This window comes from Musca vetustissima, unplaced genomic scaffold, assembly GCF_032173495.1.
Source record: "Musca vetustissima isolate MV318-11 ecotype Yass unplaced genomic scaffold, APGP_CSIRO_Mvet_v1 utg3452, whole genome shotgun sequence".
Lineage (NCBI taxonomy): Eukaryota > Metazoa > Arthropoda > Insecta > Diptera > Muscidae > Musca > Musca vetustissima.
The window spans coordinates 92113-115534 of NW_026878626.1; the positions used below are offsets into that span (position 1 = coordinate 92113).

Sequence of the window (23422 nt, forward strand, 5' to 3'; positions counted from 1 at the left end):
AAATACGCTATTATTATGGTGTCCGCCATTCTTAAAAACATTGTTTCGAGAAAAACGCCTTTAAAGTTTGAGAGTCACTCTTGGCTTCGCTTAATGCTTATACCAAAAATTTGTTATATCTTCAAGTTCTAGAGATTTTCACTCGGAATTGATAGGGACATTCTTGAATTAGTGTTCGTTCGAATTAACCCTTTGAGCCCCGAATTTTTTTCCGTAATCATAGAACAATTTTCGTTTCACAGATTTAATGCAACTATCCTAGATAGGATATGGAAAATTTTTAAAATCGCTACTTCCTTGCATTCGGGAGATACAGTACATTCTTTCTGAAAAATAAAAGCCCAATATCATGAAAACCAAATGCAAAATCGAAGAAAAATTATTTTAAATTATTCTCTATATTCTGTTTTACAAAAATCAAAAATAATTCTGACGGCAGAGTTCGTATATTTCAAATACGAAGCGATTTAAATAATTTGGACTGTATACACAAATTAGTACTGTACACATTTTTGCCCTCTTCTCCATATTAAAAAGCTCATAACTTTACCAAAAATTTGAATTTTTAGATTTTTCTTGTGATATGTGTCGTCCATAATCAGGCCTTGACGTATGCAATCTAAATAATATATATCTACTACCAGTATATTAAATATTAGCTCTAAAACATTTTGTTGCCTGTGAGCAACATTGGGCCACAAAGGGTTAAATATAAAATAAAAAATATTATTTTTAGCCGAGAATGGAGGTTCCCTAATATGTATTTGTTAGTAGTTCTTGAGAAGTCATTGTGTATCAGTGGTACCATTGAAATTTCTACTATTAAAAAAATAATTTCTTAAATGGCGTTGAAATTTTTAAAGTAAAATTAAATACTAAAAAATAAGGTGTATTTTATAAAGTTTGAAGCCGTTAAAACACAAACCAAGGAAATAACATTGTTAATACATTAGTGTAGTGATTTAAAATGTACATAATTGACTAAATTAGGGTTGACATATATCTTTTGATAGTGATGAAACACCCGATCAGGGTTTATTATCTTAATCATAATGAATTTACCATAATTTATCAAAGATATGTAAACCACCTTAAATCATGAATAGTTGTCAAATGTAAAATCAAAGACGCAAAAGAAAATAAAAATTATTTATAGCATTATTGAGTTCAGGAATATATATATATATATATAGAAACACCCTGTGGTTGATGAATACATTTAAGGCATTTCAGATATTAAATTCAAATATGGCCTTTGTGGCAAATAATTACTTCTCAAGGAATTACTTCTCAATCAAAATATATATATGTTCTTCATAATCGTCTTGCCTCCATCACGGTTTAGAAGCCCATTTATTTATATTAGCGTCTTGAAAGTTACCGCAATTATGTTAATTTTAAAAATTGGAACTTATCTTTTCTGTTTTGGAGGAACTTTAATAAAACAACAAATTCATAATTTGCGGTAACTTTATTTATTAATAACAGAACAGAGTTAACAACAACAACTATTAACGGTAAATTTTTAATAACGATGTATATTTGTTAAACGTGTATCATCGCAATCTTGGTTAGTGTCTTCGAACAATTTAACAAACTGTGTGAACTACAATAACGTAAGGGGAAGAGGACAGGGACACACAGTAAGGATCTGCATTCGAAGCCTTTGCCACTAAATGTGAAATGCGTTTACAAGGACAATTTTGTGTCCGTAGAATTTTTATCGTTATTTGCTTTTATGCATAAAATAAAAGAAATTATAAACAAAAATTACTGTTAGAATAAATTGTGCGCATAATATATAAATATTTAAATATATGCTAGTATAGTAATTGGTAATTAAATGTTAACATGTATACTTACAGACACAGGTTGGTAGTTCCTTTGGGGTCCAGGAGCCATCTGATTGGCAGGTGCGCTCATGTTTACCAACTAATTCGTAGCCAGTGCCACAATTGTATGTTATCTTACAACCGTATGTATAACATTCTCCCGAATGCCACCCATTTGCTGGGTCCGGTGGTTGTCCACAAGAACGAGCTGTAACATTTCAAATTAATTATTGCACCAGGCATATATTAAATTAGATTTTACGTTCACACTGGATGTCAGGCCCATACCAGCTGGCCTGACCATCGATAGCCAGACACTTGGCCCGAGGAAAACCATTAGTGACATATCCATTGTGGCAATGATACTGCACGGTCGAGTCCAAGTCGAATGTTTCTTGTTCCGGAAGGGCAGAGTTTCGAGCATGTTCGATTTTAGGAGGCTTAAGACAATAAACTGCAGATAATTATATATAGTAAGGCTTGTATTATTACGTATATGTATATGGATATTTACTGTTTTGTTTGCAAGCTGGCTCAGCTCCAGCCCAATTTCCATCGGCTTGACATAAACGACTCTGAAGACCAACTACGTGGTAGCCATGAGGACATGAGTATGAAGCTCTCTGTCCGAAATGTCTTCCAGTTAACGTAACTTGGCCCAGGGAAGGCTGCGCAAGTTCGGGACATTCACGATCTGTAAATATAGGTTGATCGAATATTGTTGTTTTATTGGATGCCAATTTAAAATATATAGTTGGAATTGGAGGGACGCAGAGTGTGTAACTAACATAAATAAAAATATGTATTAACCGAGAGTAAATACGAAGTATTCGTTCTCAAGAGAGAAAATTGCAAAAAGTAAACGAACAACATCCAGTGAAAAGATTGTAGGTTCGTTCGTTTACTTTCCCAGTAATATTTACTCAGTAAGAATTTGCAGAGAGTAAATACGATTTTTTCCTTCTCAAGAGAGAAAACTGCAAAAAGTAAACGAACAACATCCAGTAAAAAGATTGTTTCGACACAGCTGATTAAAACAACAAACAAATTGGCGCAAATTAAAAAACAACATTTTTTTTAGAAAAATGGATAACAAGCGGAAAATTGATGTTGTTTGTTCCCCACAAACATTTAAAAGGGTTGTGACCGGTAAGTTTTAACTATTTAATGATACAAAATCAAAATAAAATTCACAAAACAATGAATTTTCTTGAGAACAATTTTTTGTTTGTTTAAAAAACATAACAAAACAGCTGATTAAATATCAGCTGATGGTACAAGAAAATTCTTACTGAGTAAATTTTCTTTGTAAGAATTTGCAAATACTCAGTAACACAACTGTCAAATCTGCTCTCTCAGTTCACTCTCTTTTACTGGACTTTTGGGTAAACGAACAACATTTTGTAATAATTTGTACAAATTCGTACAAACTATTGAGTAAACGAACGAACCTTGTATCGACACAGCTGATTTCTTCATCCATTTTAATACTTAATTATCCAAAACCAAAATAAAACAATCAATTTGCTTGAGAACTATATTGTTGTTTGTTTACACAACATAACCAAACAGCTGATTAAATATCAGCTGATGGTACATGACAATTCTTACTGAGTAAATTTTCATTGTATAAATTTGAAAATACTCAGTAACACAACTGTAAAATCTGCTTACTCAATTCACTCTCTTTTACTGGACTTTTGAGTAAACGAACAACATTTAGTAATAACTTGTACAAATTATTGACTAAACAAGCGAACCTAACGTCGTATGTACAGAAAAACTACTTTATTAAAATTTAACGAGGACCAGTACTATGCCTTCATTTTTTTAGATATTCCCTCCAATATTTGCATGTGCTATTATTATTTACTATTGAAACCATTCTTTTTAATTTGTATATGGCACATTCTATATATATGCAAATGAAGCAGACTAGAATAAAAAATGTTGTTCTGGTCGGCTATCTCTAAAATTTGGTATGATAACCGAAGTGGTATGTTTAAAAGTAGTACTAAAAGTACTAAATATTCTATGTCAATGTATATTCTGTTCTATATCAAATTCAAATTATAGTTAAGACGTTACCAATTGATATTTAAAATAGAATTATGTGCAAAATTACCTTTTGGAAATTATACTCAAATGTACTATATATTATATTACAATAGAACCGGCTGAGGTAGAAACCTGAAACTTCGTATATAACTTTAACTACTACAAATCAAACGCCATGCATAAATATTTGCATGCATATATTGCAGTAGAATCTCGATAACTAACTCGACTAACTGAGTCGATCTAGACATGTGTGTCCGTCTGTCCATTATAATTTGTAAACACAGTTATGGACCAATCTTTACGAAATTTTGCATGTAGAACCAGTTCTGGCCCTATTGGCTAATATTTAGCGGGTCAAATGGACCCCGACTTTTGTGTGAAAAATGACAAGAAATTTATTCTATTGGGTATATATTTACTTCTGAAGGACATGAAGCCTAGAAATTGATAATATATTCAAGAGTAGTGGTTGACCTTTAAATTGATTATGTTGTCGTATGTACTCGGATGTGAGAGTTACACTTAAAAATTTACAGGTGCTTACGTATTCATATATTATTTAGTAACACATTACCAAACTGATCGCTTTGAAATTTTCCATGGGGATCCAGGTATGGTCAAAGACAACGCCTATAATTTTCAGTGATGATCAGATAATAATTTTGTGATCAAGTGGACCGAAAACTTAATTGTTTGGGTTTTTTTCGAGTCGACTTATAGGCCACAATTGAAAGCCGAATATCACAACACAATACACCGTGAAGAGAATCTGGACACGTAACTAGAAGGGCTGTACTGAATATTTGTTGACCTCTAGTCGGTTAAGAGGGGGCAAATATTGCCCAAGCTCAAAATGTAGCACCACAGAAAGTTTGATATTCGTGGAAGTTATGTGGGGTATCATAGTAAGGTGACCAGATTTTGCAAATTTATTTTCCGATTTACGCCTGTTCGACTTTTATCAATACTTTACAAAATGTGAATATTTCAAGTGATTATAACTGAGCTAAAAATCTGTCTAAGAGTAAATCACATTGAACCGAAAATATGTTCGTGTTACCAAAAACATAACACACACAAAACAAGAAACCGTTAAAGCGGGTTTACATAAAACATTTAATCAAGATTAAAGGCTGAATTTACTGAATTTAAATTATCGTGCTGTAGGGATTATTTTAAATCATGATCGAAATCACGATGTTAATGAGATGTAACGCGTTTTTTTTTTTGTACGAAAAAAAAAAAATAATAATAATAAAACTCCCTCACAATGTACAATTTGCAACTGTTGTTTATTTTTATTGCCAAATGCAAAAATTAAAAATAAATGGGAAAAAATTTTATATATTATATTATAATAATATTATATATTACACTTTCATTGTTGTAATTCTTTTTTCATTTTCAATTTGCAAAACAAATATTTTTCTCGTAGAAAGTTGAAAATTGAAATGTGAATTGTTTCTTAAGTGTCAATAGAAGTGGTAAGTATTTAAAAATATATAATAATATATATATATATATACACATTTTGTTTTATTGTTATTTAAAATTGCCTTTTTTATGATATTTTGTGTATAATTTCTAAACACAGCCATAAATAATCATTTGAAAATACTATATGTAAAGTAATTTCTTTTAGACCGATACATTTTTTCAAGCTAACTATCAAACATAATTAGTTGTAATCTTACTTAGCTGGCTTGTGACAGAACTTTCGTTCCATAAGCCGAGTTTAGAAAAGATTTCCAGGCACATCGGTCTTTTGCGCAGATCATGATCAAGATCATGTTTAGCAATGTTGTCCTCCACTTGATCTTTCTATCTTATTCGTGGCCTTCCCCTTCTGCCTGAACCATCAGCCGATTCGCTTTTATATGCCTTTTGGGCTGGGGCATCTTCATCCATTCTCACAACATGACCAAGTCAACGTAGTCGCTGCAGCTCAATACGTCTAACAATGCCGAGAATAGCTGGTACAGCTCATGGTTCATTCGACGGCGATAGTCATCGTCAATGCAGATCGGCCCATAGATCTTTCGGAGAATTTTTCTCTCAAACACTCCAAGAGATGCCTCATCTACTTGCGTAAGTACCCATGCTTCAGATCCATATAATAGCACGGGTAGTATCAGCGTCTTGCAAAGTGTGAGTTTGGTTTCGCATGAGGTGGCCTTGCTTATGAATTGCTTACTCAGACCATAGTAGCATCTGTTGCCCAACACTATCCTTCTCCGAATTTAAAAACTGATGTCATTAGTTATATTTATGGCGTTAAATAAAAGGTATATAAAATCTTTGACTACCTCGAAGCTGTAGTTCTCAAGTTCCACAGTTGGTCCGAGTCTACTGCACGTCTTGCGCGTTGATACCATCAGCTTGGTCTTCTCGCCGTTTTCTACCAGACCCACTTTGGCAGACTCCTCCATTTGTTCAAAGGTGGCTGTTACCAGCAACGTACACAGGATTTCATTTCGGGGGGGGCCCGGTAGTATAAAATGAAAAAATTCGCTGTTGCTAACATAAATTTACTGTGAAAAAAAAATCATTTCGGGGGGGGGCCCGGGCCCCCCGGGCCGCCCCCCTGCTTACGTCCCTGGCTGTTACCGATCTCAATGTTTGACCCATTATGTCGATATCATCGTCGTAGGCGAGTAACATGTGTTGTTTGGTGTACAGAGTGCCATTTCCGTTTTCTTTTTCCTCCCGTATGACCTTTTCCAGCAGGGTATAAAAAGGTCACACAACAAACTGTCACCTTGTCTGAATCCTAAACACCTCTGAACGGATAGGGCTGTCGAATGCGGCTTTATAGTCGACGAATAGGTGGAATCTGTCGATGTGTTTTTCATGGGTTTTTTTTCCAGGATTTGGCGCTGAGTGAAAATTTGGTCAATGGTGGACTTGCCAGGTCTGAAGCCGCATTGGTATGGTCCAATAATGTCGTTGATCATTGGCTTCAGTCGTTCACACAGCACGCTGGATAGCACTTTTTATGCGATGGGAAGGAGGATTATTTCTATATAGTTGGCACATATCGTCTTGTCTCCTTTTTTGTACACGGGACACATGATGCTGAGTTTCCAATTATTGGGCATGCTTTCCTCTAGCCAGATTGTACTAATCAGCTGGTACATGCTCCTTACCAGCATCTGACCACCAGTCTTGAATAGTTCGGCTTGTAAACTATCGTCACCTGCTGCTTTATTATTCTTCAGCCGATTGATTGCTATTCTGACCTCATCTTGGCTAGGTGGTATACACTCTATTATTGGGTCTGGGGTATCCTCTTCACCGCTACTATTTGATACCAGAAGTTTTTCAAAATGCTCCTTCCAGATCCTCATCACGCAATTCTTTGCCATTGCTTTTGCTACAGTTTGTAGGGAGTGCGCAATTCTTTGCCATTGTGCTTCTATAATATTATCGGGACAAGGAGTGCTTTCGTTAAGCATGTGGTTAAGTTGAGCGGATTAGGCCTCTGCTACCTGTTGTGTTTGCAGCTTTTCGACGTCGTGTTTCCGTGTTGCATTAGATCGCCCCTTTGCTGCTACATTAAGTCGGGTGCGAACCTTGGCTTCCACAAGGTAATGGTCCGAATCGATATTCACTCCTCGTATCGATCGAACATCTAAATCACTGGACGAATGACTTCCGTCTATCACAACATGGCCAATTCGATTTCTCGTTGCTTGATCAGGAGAAATCTAGGTGACTTGTGTATATCGAGATGCTTGAATCTCGTAAATATGTCTTTGGTCTGTTCATTTTTGTCTTCCGTCGGAGCATGGGCGCAAATAAGACTGAAGAAGAACTTCGCTTTTATATGGATTGGTTTTCTTTTTCGTTGCTTTTTCATAGTAAGAGGGGTTTTCCGAGTGTTGGCAACTAACCCGACGCCTCAACCCATTTTTTATAGTTCTTATGGGTGAACTCGCGGCACATATTAGCTCACTATTTCCATGGATGATGAAAATAGTTACCCCAGGTGACACCGTGGGGAGGCCAGTGTCCACAATTGAGATGAATGAGGGACCAAGATAAGCCTGGACTTCGCCAATCAGAGCCGTTGCTTGGTATCTATCATCCCCTACGTCATCCACTACTAATTTTAAACTAGTTGAATAGTAATGCATGCATGGTCAATTGACCACTGCCTAGCTCATCCCCATGTTAAAATAGTCAGTTGGTCTAAAAAAAAGTAATCGATAAATGAACTAACAGTGGTCATTATAAAATTAGTTTATGGTTAGTTCCAGGGACGTACACAGGATTTCATTTCGAGGGGCCCGACGCACAGTGGGCGATTGGTCTCGTTAGCGGCATTTAATTAATAACTTCTAAACGAAAAACGATATCTTCAGCCGGTTTTTTTACCCGGTTCAGAAAAATGTCATAGAATTTTTTAAGAAAAAAATTTTTTACAAATTTTATAAATCAAATTTGTAGAAACAAATTTTATAAATCAAAATTATCTTCGGAATCAGAATCAGGAATATCTAGATGCTCCATTAAAATCAAGCTCTTCATGCCATACTAAAAAAGTACCCGTTTTTCTACCGACATTGTTCCTAAAAATTGCAATGATTTAAAGGGTAGCAGGTAATAGCAATTCATATTACCCATTTTGGACGCACAATGAATCATACTTCCAGCTAAAAAAAGAATTAGACCTAATCCGTGCGAATCTTGTAAGTTCTACTCCATGAACGACAAGTGCACGCTATAGCGGACTAGATGTTAATACACTTAACTACCACTACGTTTTACGAACGACACATTTAGAGACCGGTCAAAAACACTGATTTTGATTTTACTGATTTTACCTTGAAGTTAATAAAAAGCCATACTTTTAACAAAACAAGTAAACATTTTAAATTTCCAAGGATCTTGAAATCAATGCGCAACAAAGAAAAAATATTGTAAAGCACATGCTAAAACATATTTTGTGTTCGACAGCTCACAGCTAATGATCAGATGATCGTTGACCTTATAAAAAAAACGTCAAAAATCTAATCAACGCATCTGTTATCGATTTGTGAACAAAAATTAACGCTTTTTCAAATTTGAATTTAATGCCGCTAGCGAGGCCCAATCGCCCACTGTGCGATGGTGCGAAATGAAAAAAAGTAAAATGTTTCTTAAAAAGGTTTTTCTATTTCGAACGAAAGGCAATCACTCACTTTCGAATGCAAAAGCGTTAATGTATTTCGAAAGTTATCGTTCGTTTGACGTTACGCATACCATGCAAAAAAAAAACTACTTAATTATATGTAAAGTTTTACAACAATGTTCAATAAATGAGAGTCAAATGGGAAATGAAAACAAACTACACAAATACAATCACACAGTTGAACATAACAAATTGTCAAAGGAAAATTTTCAGTATTTGTAAGAATTTTGTACAATTTTATTTTCCAAAAACATGAATAAAAAATCCAAGGGATACCTATAAAACATCCTCCAAACATTTGTATTATAAGTTTTTATATAAACAAAAATTGATTTTCTTTTGCATGGAAAGCGAAATAAGCCTTTCTTTCGCAGTACATAAACAGGCTGTAAAGTTTTTTGATTGTCGATAATGTTTTAACTATTTTTCATTTTCCAGAAATAATCTTGTCATATTTACAAATAACGTATTTCTATTTCGGAGTTCGAACTCATTACATTTGACCTGTTCTTGTACGTACCAAACCTTCTTGGCACTAAAACTTCTACTTCTTAGAAATAAATCCAAATTAAATCATAAAATTTTCCCCTATTTCTTCCAACGATTCTACTACTCTTCTATATATTCGATATATATTTGTACGGAATCATGCTATTCAACCCATCGTGTTTTACAATATCAAAGTAGTCGTTTTCTCGAAATATTCTAGCAGCAGCAGACTTTTTTGGATTTTCTAAAAAAATGGTCAAATGTCCAAAATTGTAGAAAATATGCTTCGAATTTTTTGAATCTTCGAAGCTGCATCTAAATTGCATTTTAAAATTTAAAAAAAATAATGAAGATATACCGCAGAGATGGATCTTGATTTAATAATGATCTGCACTCCATTACAATTGCCTGACATGTTAGACGGGCCGTCATAGTCTTCACATCTCAAAAATATTGGATACAAACCCAACCTGATGACGATCGACAATTATTTTCTTGTTAATCCTTCTAATTCCACTTAGCAATGAAAACATTCTTTGACTTTCTTTTCAAATCTGGGAGAGAAACCAGTTAATGCCCTAAACTGATTTTATTATTGTAGAACCCTTGATTTTACATTGTATCAGACAGGACACTTTTGTCGCTTAATAAAATAATATGAAAATTAATGACAGGAATACATTGATATTTAACACTAGATTGCCGAAGGCGGTCATTTTGACCGTTTTTCAATTTCAAGTACAAAAACAATTGTGTATATCATGATACAGCTTTTTAAAATATGGTGACTTTTTGTACCACATAGAACTACGTTTATTAATCATAGTAGCTGCTTCCTCCCCTCTTTGCCCAAAAACGGTCATTTCGACTTCTTGGGGAATTTTAAATAATCAAATGGCTTTTATTATTGAATAAAGTAAATTTCTTATATGACAGATCAGCACAACAACATGAAAAACACTTTGTTACTCTAGAACTACAAACGTACATACAAATCTGCAAAAATCAATTTAATATTTCCAGTCGATTTCACTATTAGAGTAAACACTTACTCTACTCGCTCACCGCTCGTAAATAATGTGAAAAATATTAAAAAACAAGTTTAAAAATATTTCTTTACACAGTAAAAATTCTTTCAGATATGTATTTTATGAGGATTAGGCAAATCCGTACCCATATTTGTATTTTAGTTGGCCCGAACCTATTCGGCTGAAAAACGTACCGAACATCACTATACCGAAACGAAGTACTGGTAATGTCTTCAGATCGATATCTTAATTAGCGATTTTCATCGCGATTTCAACAGAAGGAAATGGTTAAATCCCACGAGTATCTGTCCGGTATCATAGTTTCACAAGATATGTCTACTCTTATTTCGCATGTTGTTTATATTTTAACGTATCGTAGGGTATTTTGTTGCTTATCATGCTGTCGACCGTCCGATCCCTGGTTTGGAGTAGAAATGAGGTTAAGCTAATTGGCCGTTAAGATTTCGGTAAGTTATTTGCCATGTCGGGCTTGATATAAAGACAACCAGGGCTTCCAGCCAGGCTTCCTGAGTGTATACAAACCTGAATGAGGAGAAGCTCTTTAAAACATCCCGTACCATTGACTCCCGAATCTTAGGGTTCTCGGATCTTATTACCGTTGCATCAAAGTGATCGTGGGAAGTCTTGTTGTTTCTACCATATTACCCTCATCATCTACCAATATGTTTTACGCTAATGGTATTTTATTTTAAAAATAGTGATATTTTCAAGTACATTTAGCTATACAACGGTTTACAGAAGCGAGTGGATGTTTGTACTTTGAACACTTTTTACGTCATGAAAATGAAAGAAAATAGCAAATTCAAAATATGTTGTTGTCATTTATTAAGTATCTATCTCAATAAAATTACGCGGTTACGGTTATATTTTAAAAAATAACCAATTAGCACCAAGAAAACGCGTAATCACGGAAATAACTCGTATACACTCACTTTGGCACGTTTGCACGTTATTACAAATTTGAAGAAATGCAAAAGTACATTTTTTATTGTTCTTTATTAAGAAAGAAGTTTTACATTATTAAAATCCCGTTTAATAAAATTATTGTATAAGGTGTTGAACAAAAATCAAATAGCTAATATTAATAAATAATAATAATAAATTCACGAAGAAATGTTTAATAACCACTGAAGTGGCCATTCGGCTTCTGAGTGGAAGAAGCTGTTCTACCTTAGAAATTTCAAAGGGGATTAAACTGCGTTTCGTTGTTCCCAAACATCAAATTAGAGGTCGTAAATGCTTGTATGTTATGTGGATCCACAAATTACAAATAATAAGATTAAACACCAATGTGTGCTTTGTTAGTACTCGTCAGTGGTCCCAAAAATTGTACAGTGGTCGACTGGAAACGACGTCCGACGAATCCAAATTCAACCGTTTTCAATCAGAAGATATCCACTATTGCTGATGAAAACTAATTCACAGGTGCAATTTTGAGCACGGTTGACGAATCGTCATGGTATGGAAGGTTGGACCTATGCAAAAAAATTGACAAAATAATAATGGAAGAAATCTAATGAGAGCTTTGTAGAGGCATATCAACCGTTTCCGTATATATGAACGCCTAACCTGTAGAAGAAGTAATTATGAGCAGGACGGTGAAACAAGACATATGTCCAAAATCGTCGGAGAATATAGTGGTAAGCAAAATTTTCAATTAACGCAATGGCCAGCACAAAGTCCCAACCTCAATCCAAATGATAAAACAGTCACTACCTATTTAGACGAGCTTGACAGCAGATCTGAGGTGAATACAGTTGGTATATATACGTCTATGACGTCTAGGAAGACAAAAAGAAGTTGATATACAAGAACAATTTGCACTGTTTCTGTTGTTTGATCTCAGTTAATGTAATATTTTCGAAGTGATTAGTATGCAGTAAAGAAAAAGTGAATTTAAATTAATTATTAATATTAAAAATAGAAATATTATATATTAAACAGTTTTTTTAATAAGTTTATTTAATATTTTCACAAATGAAAAAAATATTTTTTATAAACTTCTTTTATTAATTTTTACACTATGTATATTATATTTTTTATTATTTTAATAAACCTATTTTATAAATGCAAACAATAAATAGGTTAAATAATAAAAAAGTATAATAGTGTAAAAATTAATAAAAGAAGTTTATAAAAAAATATTTTTGATTTGTGAAAATATTAAATAAAGTTATTATTTAAGAAAAACTGTTTATGTGAATAGCTATTTATAATGTCTATTGATATAAAATTTCTAACTAAGCAAGTCGCTTTCGCGGAAGTGACGCGGAGATGAAACAGAAGTGCGAAGTGCCTAGGCGATAGAAACAGTATACGCAACGCATAAATATAAGTTTTAAAAACCATGATTAAATCATAAGAGCAACGTTCAGCTTTAAAATATATATATATATATATATTTTTTTTTTAATTGATTTAAAATTTGTCAGTCGACATACATAAAATTTTATGGAATTTATTTTTCATTTTATTTGAAATTAATGTATGAATTCCAAATTAAAAAGAGTTGCTATCATAAAATTCTCAAATGAGACTACCTTCCATAATTATGCCACGATAACTTCCTTTGCATTATACTAACAAATAACGAAGTTTTCACAGGCTTAAATTCTGTGCGTGCACCTAAACTACCAGGGCTTTATGGTGTTCCCACGCTCATTCTTAAATCAGGTCTAATTGAAATTTATTTACCTCTAACTGTGATCATCAATGATTCTCTACGTCAGGGTTACTTTCCTATATTCTAGCGATCTAGTTATATTATTCCTCTACACAAATATGTAGATAATTACAGATGTCTTGCAAAACTAAGCGACTTGCATTCTTCGGCTAACTGTTGTAGCGCCAATGGAATGTCTTTAAATCTTACAAATCATAATTTAGAATGCAACAAATCTGCTTTGTTGGAAAATATTTCGTCATTAGTTGATCTAGGTGTAATATTACGAGGGCAGTTCGGAAAGTTCTTAGCCTAGAAACTTCCATCTCTGTTATGAACACATGTTTAATTTTGTTTCGATCTGGTAAGTCTTTCATATAGAAACATGTGTTCAAAAAAGACGACTGCGCATTTTTTTAATGGAAAAAATAGAAATGAGTGCTTTCATGTAAAAACAAAATTGCGGATGCTTCTTTTTGAACGCCTGTTGCTATATGAAGGAGTTGACAGATTGAAACAAAATGTAATATGTGTTCATAACCGAGATGGAAGTTTCCAAAACACTTAAATTTTTTCTGTTTATACCGCGCTTTTTGTGCTAGGCTAAGAATTGACATCGTAGACTCTATAGCCAAATCATTATTAGGATAGGCTTAATGTCCCTTCTACAAATATTATTCTGATAAAATAAAATCTGTTGAAACAATGGGACCCATTTGTTAGGCTTCCCCAATATGAAAGTCGCTTAATCTATATATATAAAAGAGTTGTGTTATAAGTGACTGACTGATCATCAACGCCCAAACGAAACGGTTAAAGCTAGAAACTTGAAATTTGGCATGTAGGTGGGGTTTGGTGAGTAGGCGGGGTTTTGTAACATGAGCTTAAATTTAACGGTCTATTTGAGTGTACAGTACATCTTACACTTCGTGCATAACACACTCATTTCGATAACTAAAATCTAGTTACCACTATGTTTGTGTGTTATCTTTTGCATAGTTTTTGCTTCATCCACAAGTGCAAGAGGTTTGTTTGTTAAGCGCAATTCAATTGGTCGTTCTTTTTCATCGATCCACCGTGTTAAGAACATCAGCAAACTTACAAAATTGGAAGTACTAAAGGTTTCTAATAAACTATAAAAATTTTATAGAGATAAAGTAAATTCCTCAAAAATATAAAGTTTTTTCTTGCTGAGGATAACATAAATCCTGTGGAATATTACACATTTTAATTTGTTAAAAACGAGTTAATTGATTTAAAAGTGTTTAATATCAGAAATTGCTGATCGGCTGCCACGCGGTACTGGAAAATTTTATTATATAATTCTTCAAAATCCAATTTACAAAACTTTCGCCGATGATATTGTTCTTAATTCATTATAATAGCAACGAATTCAAAAAAAAAGGTAAATTAGCCTGAATTATCAATAACGTGTGTTTTTCAAGAAGTTAAATTTTTTCAGAGGATACCCTAACCTTTTGGTGGTCATTATTTGGGGGCTCCGTGGAGCCACCACTATAGATCACAACCTTACGTCTCCACGTGTTGGAAATTTAACATCACATTTTTTCGAGCCGAAATAAGCAGTAAATTGTGATATTTGATATTGCATAAAATCTATAATAGCTTGGATATAAAACCGTGCTGCATATCTTGTGCTGTTGCGTGCTATGCTGCATCCCAAATCTATACAAAACCATCCTAGACGGCTGCCGAAAGTTGAGAAAAAACTGAATTCATACGAAATCCCATTCTTAAACTCTAATGGAATGACATCATACACTGTTCCTTACCCAGTGTCAATCATCAATCGGAGTAATTGGAAATAGATCCAGATTTTTTCTAATAGTTATTTAAATAACTAAAATTATTAACCAGCACGTTGAATTGCACACAATATAAAACGATCATGAAGTGAAGTTTTTTTTTATAAGTAATTGCGAAATTATATTCATTGTCTACTATCATCAAGAGAAAACTCAAAAATTAGTGGAGTCACCCATATCAAATTTGTTAGCAGAACAAACATTTTGGTATAACAAGCGTTTCTAAAACATAAGTTGACAAGCATATAAGCAACGTCAAAAAACTAATTACATTGATTTGTACCCCGCATAGCAACAAACAGCAACGATGGAAGAGGCCTCATCCAGCCGTACACTTGTTTGGTGAGTTTAATATATATATGTGCATATGTAAGTAACATCTGTAATGTTGTCTTTTGCTTTGCTGTCGCTTAAAAAAGAAAAGAAAGAAATCAAAAGCAAAGACACCGACGATCACAAATATGTATATATGTATGTACATACGTACATACCAATATATGTAATTACATATTCTCACCTTATTTGCTCTATCGATCACTAAATTGTTCTGCTTTCATATAATAATTTGTTTAAAATTTGTTTGTCTTGTTGAGATTTTTTTTGATTTTTTTTATTTATAATGATCATCATAAGTATACACATCCAATGAAGTGTTATATTAGAAATAAATATTCAGAAAATGAGTGAATAAATCTCTAAATTTTCTTACATGGTATAATCCAAAAAGTGACTTAGATATAACATTAGGGATTTTAGCTTTAAAACATGGTGCATAGGTGGGGAGGGTACACCGCACCAGGATTTCAAATCATCTGGAAATCCAAAATTGTATTTGATTGATTGTTTATTTTTTCGCACGTTGATCCATATGGGGTATTTTGTCATCTATATATATTATATTCGAGATCAGCTTAGTTTTGTTATTAATAAGTATATTTTATACCATAGACAGGCGACAGCCTTAATTTGCATTAAAAAGTTCTTAATTTGAATTAATATTTACCCCTGACAGACGAGAGTTTCTGCATTTACGAAACAGTTTTTTGCTTCAAAACAATTGTTTGTCTGTGTGTAGTATGAAATTTTTTACATTAGTTTCGATATTTTTCGGGATTACATCTTTAGGAAATAGATACATGACATAAAGAAGGAATAGCAACTATGATCTTAGGAAAGCAGCTCCCAATTCAAAAAATTATTGAAATTTGCCTTCATTTCTTATTTTTATTTTCATAAATATAAATAAATTTGACAAGAAACAATTAATTTTCGACAGCATTGCCATATTGAAATTGCCTAATTAATAATGTGCATTAACAACACATAAAAATGAGGATAATGTACAAGTTAATATGAATTAAGACTGTTAATGCAAATTAAGGCTGTCGTCTGTCTAGGCTATTAGGGAGTCTATAAATTTATTTCTTGTATGGACATACCATGCTGGAGTTGTGTGAGCAAGAACCACCCCAACCCGGCTGATCGCTAGCCCAGTTAATGGCTCCCGCCTCGCTCCTCAACCTCAAGACAATATAAGATTAAATTATAATAATTTTTGAGTGGTCCATTACAGAATTTGGCGCCCAACGTGGGGCCAGGAGATTTTAGATCTTTAGATTTAGATCATCCACATATGTTGTAGATTTCCAACCAAACTTTGAATGAAGAGGAGTAAAACCAATTTCCTGACAGTTTTATATAGATAAAATCAGAATACTTTTGGAAACATTAATGTTTGAGTTTTATCTCGAGCAAATCAACCAATTTATTTTGTATTTTTTTCTATGTAAAATTTCAGCAAGTTGTTTTATTCTTTGGATTTCATGGTGTATTGACGATTCAATTATTTAGTCCTTCGCAACAAGATTACCTACCTCCTATCCTGTAGTAGGATATACAAAATAGTTGCTGCCTGCACATTTTGTCCATTATGAGATAGTACGTGAAAAAGACTGATTAAGAGGATGGTTTATTGACTGATTATATATTGAATAGCCATTCCATAGCCCAATTTGTTAGATCAATCAAAACACATATAAATCTATGTCCTTTTGGTATTACACCGAAAATTGTAAGAAAATGCTTTGCACACGTATATATATATATATATATATATTTAATTGTTATTGAAAACATCAAAAAACATTTATTTTTTTTTTTGTTAAAGACAAACTATGGAAAGAACTCCAATTCAACCTTTAGGTGCTTCGGCATCGGTTTCAGATTCTATATCTGAAAATCTGTGCATAATTTGTGAAGAACAAATAACACAGGAACAAGAAATTTTACACCATTTTACACCATTTATCTGAATCCGCAGACTGTCCTACGTGTAAAAGACCCTGTTCCCTAGCGGAATTAAAGAAAATTTTACCTCCAGAAAAAGTTAAAACTTTTTGTAAAACAAGGGGCAGAGGAGCTAGGGCAAAACAATACAACACCAGAAGTTATTGCCGAAATTTATTTCAGGAGCGGTTTTCCGATCATATACAAGATGCTCGTGCAGATATTTCGTCAGAAAATATGCACGAAACCAATGTTCCACGATCCCCAGCCGTTTCTAACAATCGTAATGCTCTGAACCAAAATAATTCTAACCAAATCCAACAGCAAATTGATTATACCCAATTAGGGGAAATCATTGAAAACACAATGACCAGAATTTTAAAAAACTTAAGTATTGGACCTTCATCGTCCACAAGAGAAACAAATCCAAATATACCTCCAAATAGGAGTAACCCTGCACAATCTGTTCCAATAAATAATAATAACCTTCAAGGTCCATCTTTAAATATGAATCCAAATACAGAGAACATTTCTTCTCAGAACAATCAACAACAGGCTTCTTCATCCCGACCTTCACGTGCACAAGACTGCTAGGAAAATGAAACACAATGAGACGTTTGAAACTTATTATGAAGCAATATCCTTGAAAGGTCTTTTGTTATGGCTGTGGAGCTAAAAATACCTATAAGCCACAATGCTCCAAATGTGCTTTAAAAAAGATCGCCAAGCCAAAAAAACTAAATAGCAACACAGATCCAGATCTGTGTCATACAAACGGTGTACTTAAAAACGATTCTGGATTTGAAATCCCTAATAAACAACCCAATATTAAAATTCTCGCTAGAAAAAGCTTAAACCAATCAACACAGACTTATAATAATCCCATTAAAATTATTTGGCAAAAAGAAATGAAGTATTTGAAAATGCTGCCATAAATTCTATCCTTAATCATAAACCTAAAAGATCGACTTTAAGATTACGTAGATATTATAAGCAAAGGCGATTTACTTCGAAATTTGGAATCTCTTCTATTGTAATTAACGACTCTGACAGACGATATTATGCCGCAGTTAAATTTTTAACATTTAGTGAGTTGGGTTTGCACGATACCGGGGCAACTGTTTCATGTATCGGTGCGGATCTAGCCAATATGAATTTTGACAGTTTTAAGGAATTTTCTCCCTTGAGAACCTGTGTGAAAACTGCTGATGGCAAACTACAGAAAGTGACTGGCTACCTCGAAGTTCCGTTGGAGTTTAAAAATTTCACATACAAAATGAAACTATTAATCGTGCCTTCAATTAAGCAAAGATTAATTCTGGGACTAGATTTCTGGAAATCCTTCAATCTAGCGCCTGATTTGTTTGGAAGTATTATTTGCTATTCCGCCCAGGAAGAATCCTCTAAACTCATTTCCGAAATGTTACAAAAAACTGAATCTTTTGAACAAAAATTAGATTACTCCTCTAAAGCAACGGTACTATCCTGTGTCACCCGCTGTGGAAAAACTAATGTACCAGGAAATAGACCGAATGTTGGCTTTAGGTGTAATTGAGCCCTCAACTTCCGCATGGAGTTCGCCTATGCGCCTTGTTTTAAAACCTAATAAAATTCGATTGTGTCTTGATGCAGGCAAGCTCAATCAGGTCACCCGAAAGGATGCTTACCCTTTGCCGAGCATCGAGGGAATCTTTTCTCGACTCCCAAAGGCTAACATCATTTCGAAGATTGACCTGAAAGATGCTTATTGGCAGATTGGCCTAACGGAAGAGTCAAAAGCATTAACAGCTTTTACTATTCCTGGTAGACCACTCTACCAATTCGTTGTCATGCCTTTTGGTCTCTGCAACGCACCAGCTACTATGTGTCGACTTGTAGATGAATTGAGAAATTGTGTATTTGGACTTGAGAAATTGTGTATTTGGCTATTTAGACGATTTAGTCGTCGTTTCTGAAGACTTCTCTACACATTTAACAGAGCTCGTAAGACTTGCAGATCAATTTCGCAAGGCAAATCTTACCATAAATGTATCTAAATCACATTTCTGTGTCACTGAAGTGAACTATTTAGGATACATCATTGGTGATGGTGGCGTTAAGACAGATCCACAGAAGATTGATTCAATTTTATGTTGGCCTGTACCCAAAAATATCAAACAAGCACGCGGTTTTCTCGGCCTTTCTCGACGTTTTGTTGCCAATTTTTCCACAATCGTGTTTCCCATAACAGAATCCCTTTTGGTGACATATCTGAAATTGAGTCCCTCCAACCCGAAGTCGATTTAGATTCCCCACATTTTAGAGATGACGATTATATTCAATTAAAGAATAAAATTAACCAAAACCTGTCCCAATACCCTGACATAAATATTGTCGACCAATTCATCTATATTCGGACCGATCATTATAACGGAGATGCCGAACAAGAAGCATCCTGTTGGAAGCTTTGGATTCCGGAGCAATTACGTGACAGTGTGATCATTCGAGCTCATAATTCACCCATTTCTGATCATTGTGGAACTGGAAAAACTCTTGAGTTGATCCGCAGAAACTTTTATTGGCCAGGACTAGTTCACGACGTCCTAAATTTTATTCGATCGTGTGAAATTTGTAAGACGGTTAAAGCGCCGAATTTTATAATGAAGCCCAATATGGGTTGTCAAATAGAAGTGTCTCGCTCATTTCAAAGGATGTATATCGACCTGCTAGGACCATATCCTCGTAGCAAGCAAGGATATATTGGTTTGTTAATAGTTCTGGATCATTTGACCAAATTCCATTGGTTGTGTCCGCTACGGAAATTTACCTCTGCGGACATTATGGACTTCCTGACAACCAATATTTTCCATATGTTGGGAGTGCCTGAAACGATTGTTAGTGATAACGGCTCTCAATTTAAGGCTAATGATTTTAACGCCTTCCTAACCTCCTTCGGCATTTCCCACACATACACGGCTTTATACTCTCCACAGGCCAATGTTTCAGAGAGAGCCAACCGTTCGATAATAGCTGGAATCCGCAGTTATCTTAAAAATGACCATACAATGTGGCAGCAACACCTTAGCGCAATTAGTTGCTCCTTAAGAAATACATTTCACCAAGCCATAAAATGTTCGCCATATCAAGCCGTGTTTGGCTTGAATATGATTACGCATGGTACTTCGTACAAACTACTCAGAAATCTTGAAGCATTAAATGAATCAAGCATTCAACTTCATAGAGATGACGAGCTTCAGATTTTAAGAAGAAATTTAAAGGAACATTTACCTACAGCGTATGAGTCTAACAGGCATCAATATAACCTTCGCTCACGATCTATTGTGTACATGGTTGGACAAATCGTTTTCCGACGAAATTTTGCGCAAAGTTCCCAGGAAAAGAAGTACAACACAAAGTTAGCACCACTTTTTATTAAAGCCGTAATTAAGGAAAAAGTTGGAAGTCACTATTATGTATTGCAGGATGTTGATAGTAATAATAAAGGCACATATCATGCAAAGGATATTCGTCCTTAAATGTTGTATGCTCCTCCTAATACTTTGGCATAAAATGCAAGTATTATGTGGTTTGTAACATGAGTTTAAATTTAACGGTCTATTTGAGTGTACAGTACATATTACACTTCGTGCCTAAATCTAGTTACCACTATGTTTGTGTGTTGTCTTTTGCATAGTTTTTGCTTCATCCACAAGTGCAAGAGGTTTGCTTGTTAAGCGCAATTCAATTGGTCGTTCTTTTTCATCGATCCACCGTGTTAAGAACATCAGCAAACTTACAAAATTGGAAGTACTAAAGGTTTCTAATAAACTATAAAAATTTTATAGAGATAAAGTAAATTCCTCAAAAATATAAAGTTTTTTCTTGCTGAGGATAACATAAATCCTGTGGAATATTACACATTTTAATTTGTTAAAAACGAGTTAATTGATTTAAAAGTGTTTAATATCAGAAATTGCTGATCGGCTGCCACGCGGTACTGGAAAATTTTGTTATATAATTCTTCAAAATCCAATTTACAAAACTTTCACCGATGATATTGTTCTTAATTCATTATAATAGCAACGAATTCAAAAAAAGGCAAATTAGGCTGAATTATCAATAACGTGTGTCTTTCAAGAAGTTCAATTTTTTCAGAGGATACCCTAACCTTTTGGTGGTCATTATTTGGGGGCTCCGTGGAGCCACCACTATAGATCACAACATTACATCTCCACGTGTTGGAAATTTAACACCACATTTTTTCGAGCCGAAATAAGCAGTAAATTGTGATATTTGATATTGCATAAAATCTATAATAGCTTGGATATAAAACCGTGCTGCATATCTTGTGCGGTTGCGTGCTATGCTGCATCCCAAATCTATACAAAACCATCCTAGACGGCTACCGAAAGTTGAGAAAAAACTGAATACATACGAAATCCCATACTTAAACGCTAATGGAATGACATCATACACTGTTCCTTACCCAGTGTCAATCATCAATCAGAATAATTGGAAATAGATCCAGATTTTTTCTAATAGTTATTTAAATAACTAAAATTATTAACCAGCACGTTGAATTGCACACAATATCAAACGATCGTGAAGTGAAGTTTTTTTTATAAGTTAATTTTTATAAGTAATGCGAAATTATATTCATTGTCTACTATCATCAAGAGAAAACTCAAAAATTAGTGGAGTCACCCATATCAAATTTGTTAGCAGAACAAACATTTTGGTATAACAAGCGTTTCTAAAACATAAGTTGACAAGCATATAAGCAACGTCAAAAAACTAATTACATTGATTTGTACCCCGCATAGCAACAAACAGCAACGATGGATGAGGCCTCATCCAGCCGTACACTTGTTTGGTGAGTTTAATATATATATGTGCATATGTAAGTAACATCTGTAATGTTGTCTTTTGCTTTGCTGTCGCTTAAAAAAGAAAAGAAACAAATCAAAAGCAAAGACACCGACGATCACAAATATGTATATATGTATGTACATACGTACATACCTATATATGTAATTACATATTCTCACCTTATTTGCTCTATCGATCACTAAATTGTTCTGCTTCATATATTGATTTGTTTAAAATTTGTTTGTCTTGTTGCGACTTTTTTTGATTTTTTTTATTTATAATGATCATCATAAGTATACACATCCTTGCCTATAGACTTAAGGGAATGCATTTATATAAGATAATTTCATGAATTACCTATAAATTTGAAGAAGTATAATGAAGTGTTATATTAGAAATAAATATTCAGAAAATGAGTGAATAAATCTCTAAATTTTCTTACATGGTGTAATCCAAAAACTTACTTAGATACAACATTAGGGATTTTAGCTTTAAAACATGCTGCATAGCTGAAATCATAGGTGGGGAGGGTACACCGCTCCAGGATTCCAAATCATCTGGAAATCCAAAATTGTATTTGATTGATTGTTTATTTCTTCGCACGTTGATCCATATGTGGTATTTTGTCATCTATATATATTATATTCGAGATCAGCTTAGTTTTGTTATTAATAAGTATATTTTATACCATAGACAGACGACAGCCTTAATTTGCATTAAAAAGTTCTTAATTTGAATAAATATTTACCCCTGACAGACGAGAGTTTCTGCATTTACGAAACAGTTTTTTGCTTCAAAACAATTGTTTGTCTGTGTGTAGTATGAAATTTTTTACATTTGTTTCGATATTTTTCTGGATTACATCTTTAGGAAATAGATACATGACATAAAGAAGGAATAGCAACTATGATATTAGGAAAGCAGCTCCCAATTCAAAAAATTATTGAAATTTGCCTTCATTTCTTATTTTTATTTTCATAAATATAAATAAATTTGACAAGAAACAATTAATTTTCGACAGCATTGCCATATTGAAATTGCCTAATTCAGTATAAATTCAGTTTGATTTTGTGCATTAACAACACATAAAAATGAGGATAATGTACAAGTTAATTTGAATTAAGGCTGTTAATGCAAATTAAGGCTGTCGTCTGTCTAGGCTATTAGGGAGTCTATAAATTTATTTCTTGTATGGA

The 23422-nt window shown here is 33.8% G+C and overlaps 1 protein-coding gene across 1 annotated transcript in view; it reads right to left on the reverse strand.

The window, feature by feature from the left end:
* The window catches only part of LOC133323417 (sushi, von Willebrand factor type A, EGF and pentraxin domain-containing protein 1), a 217536-nt gene that overhangs the window by 82789 nt on the left and 111325 nt on the right, over nucleotides 1-23422 (reverse strand). Inside the window, exons 4-6 of the mRNA XM_061532345.1 lie at nucleotides 2347-2526; nucleotides 2095-2286; nucleotides 1864-2040 (exon numbers count right to left, since the gene is read on the reverse strand). Coding sequence (XP_061388329.1) covers nucleotides 1864-2040; nucleotides 2095-2286; nucleotides 2347-2526 — 549 coding nt within the window. The remainder of the gene's footprint in view (nucleotides 1-1863; nucleotides 2041-2094; nucleotides 2287-2346; nucleotides 2527-23422) is intronic.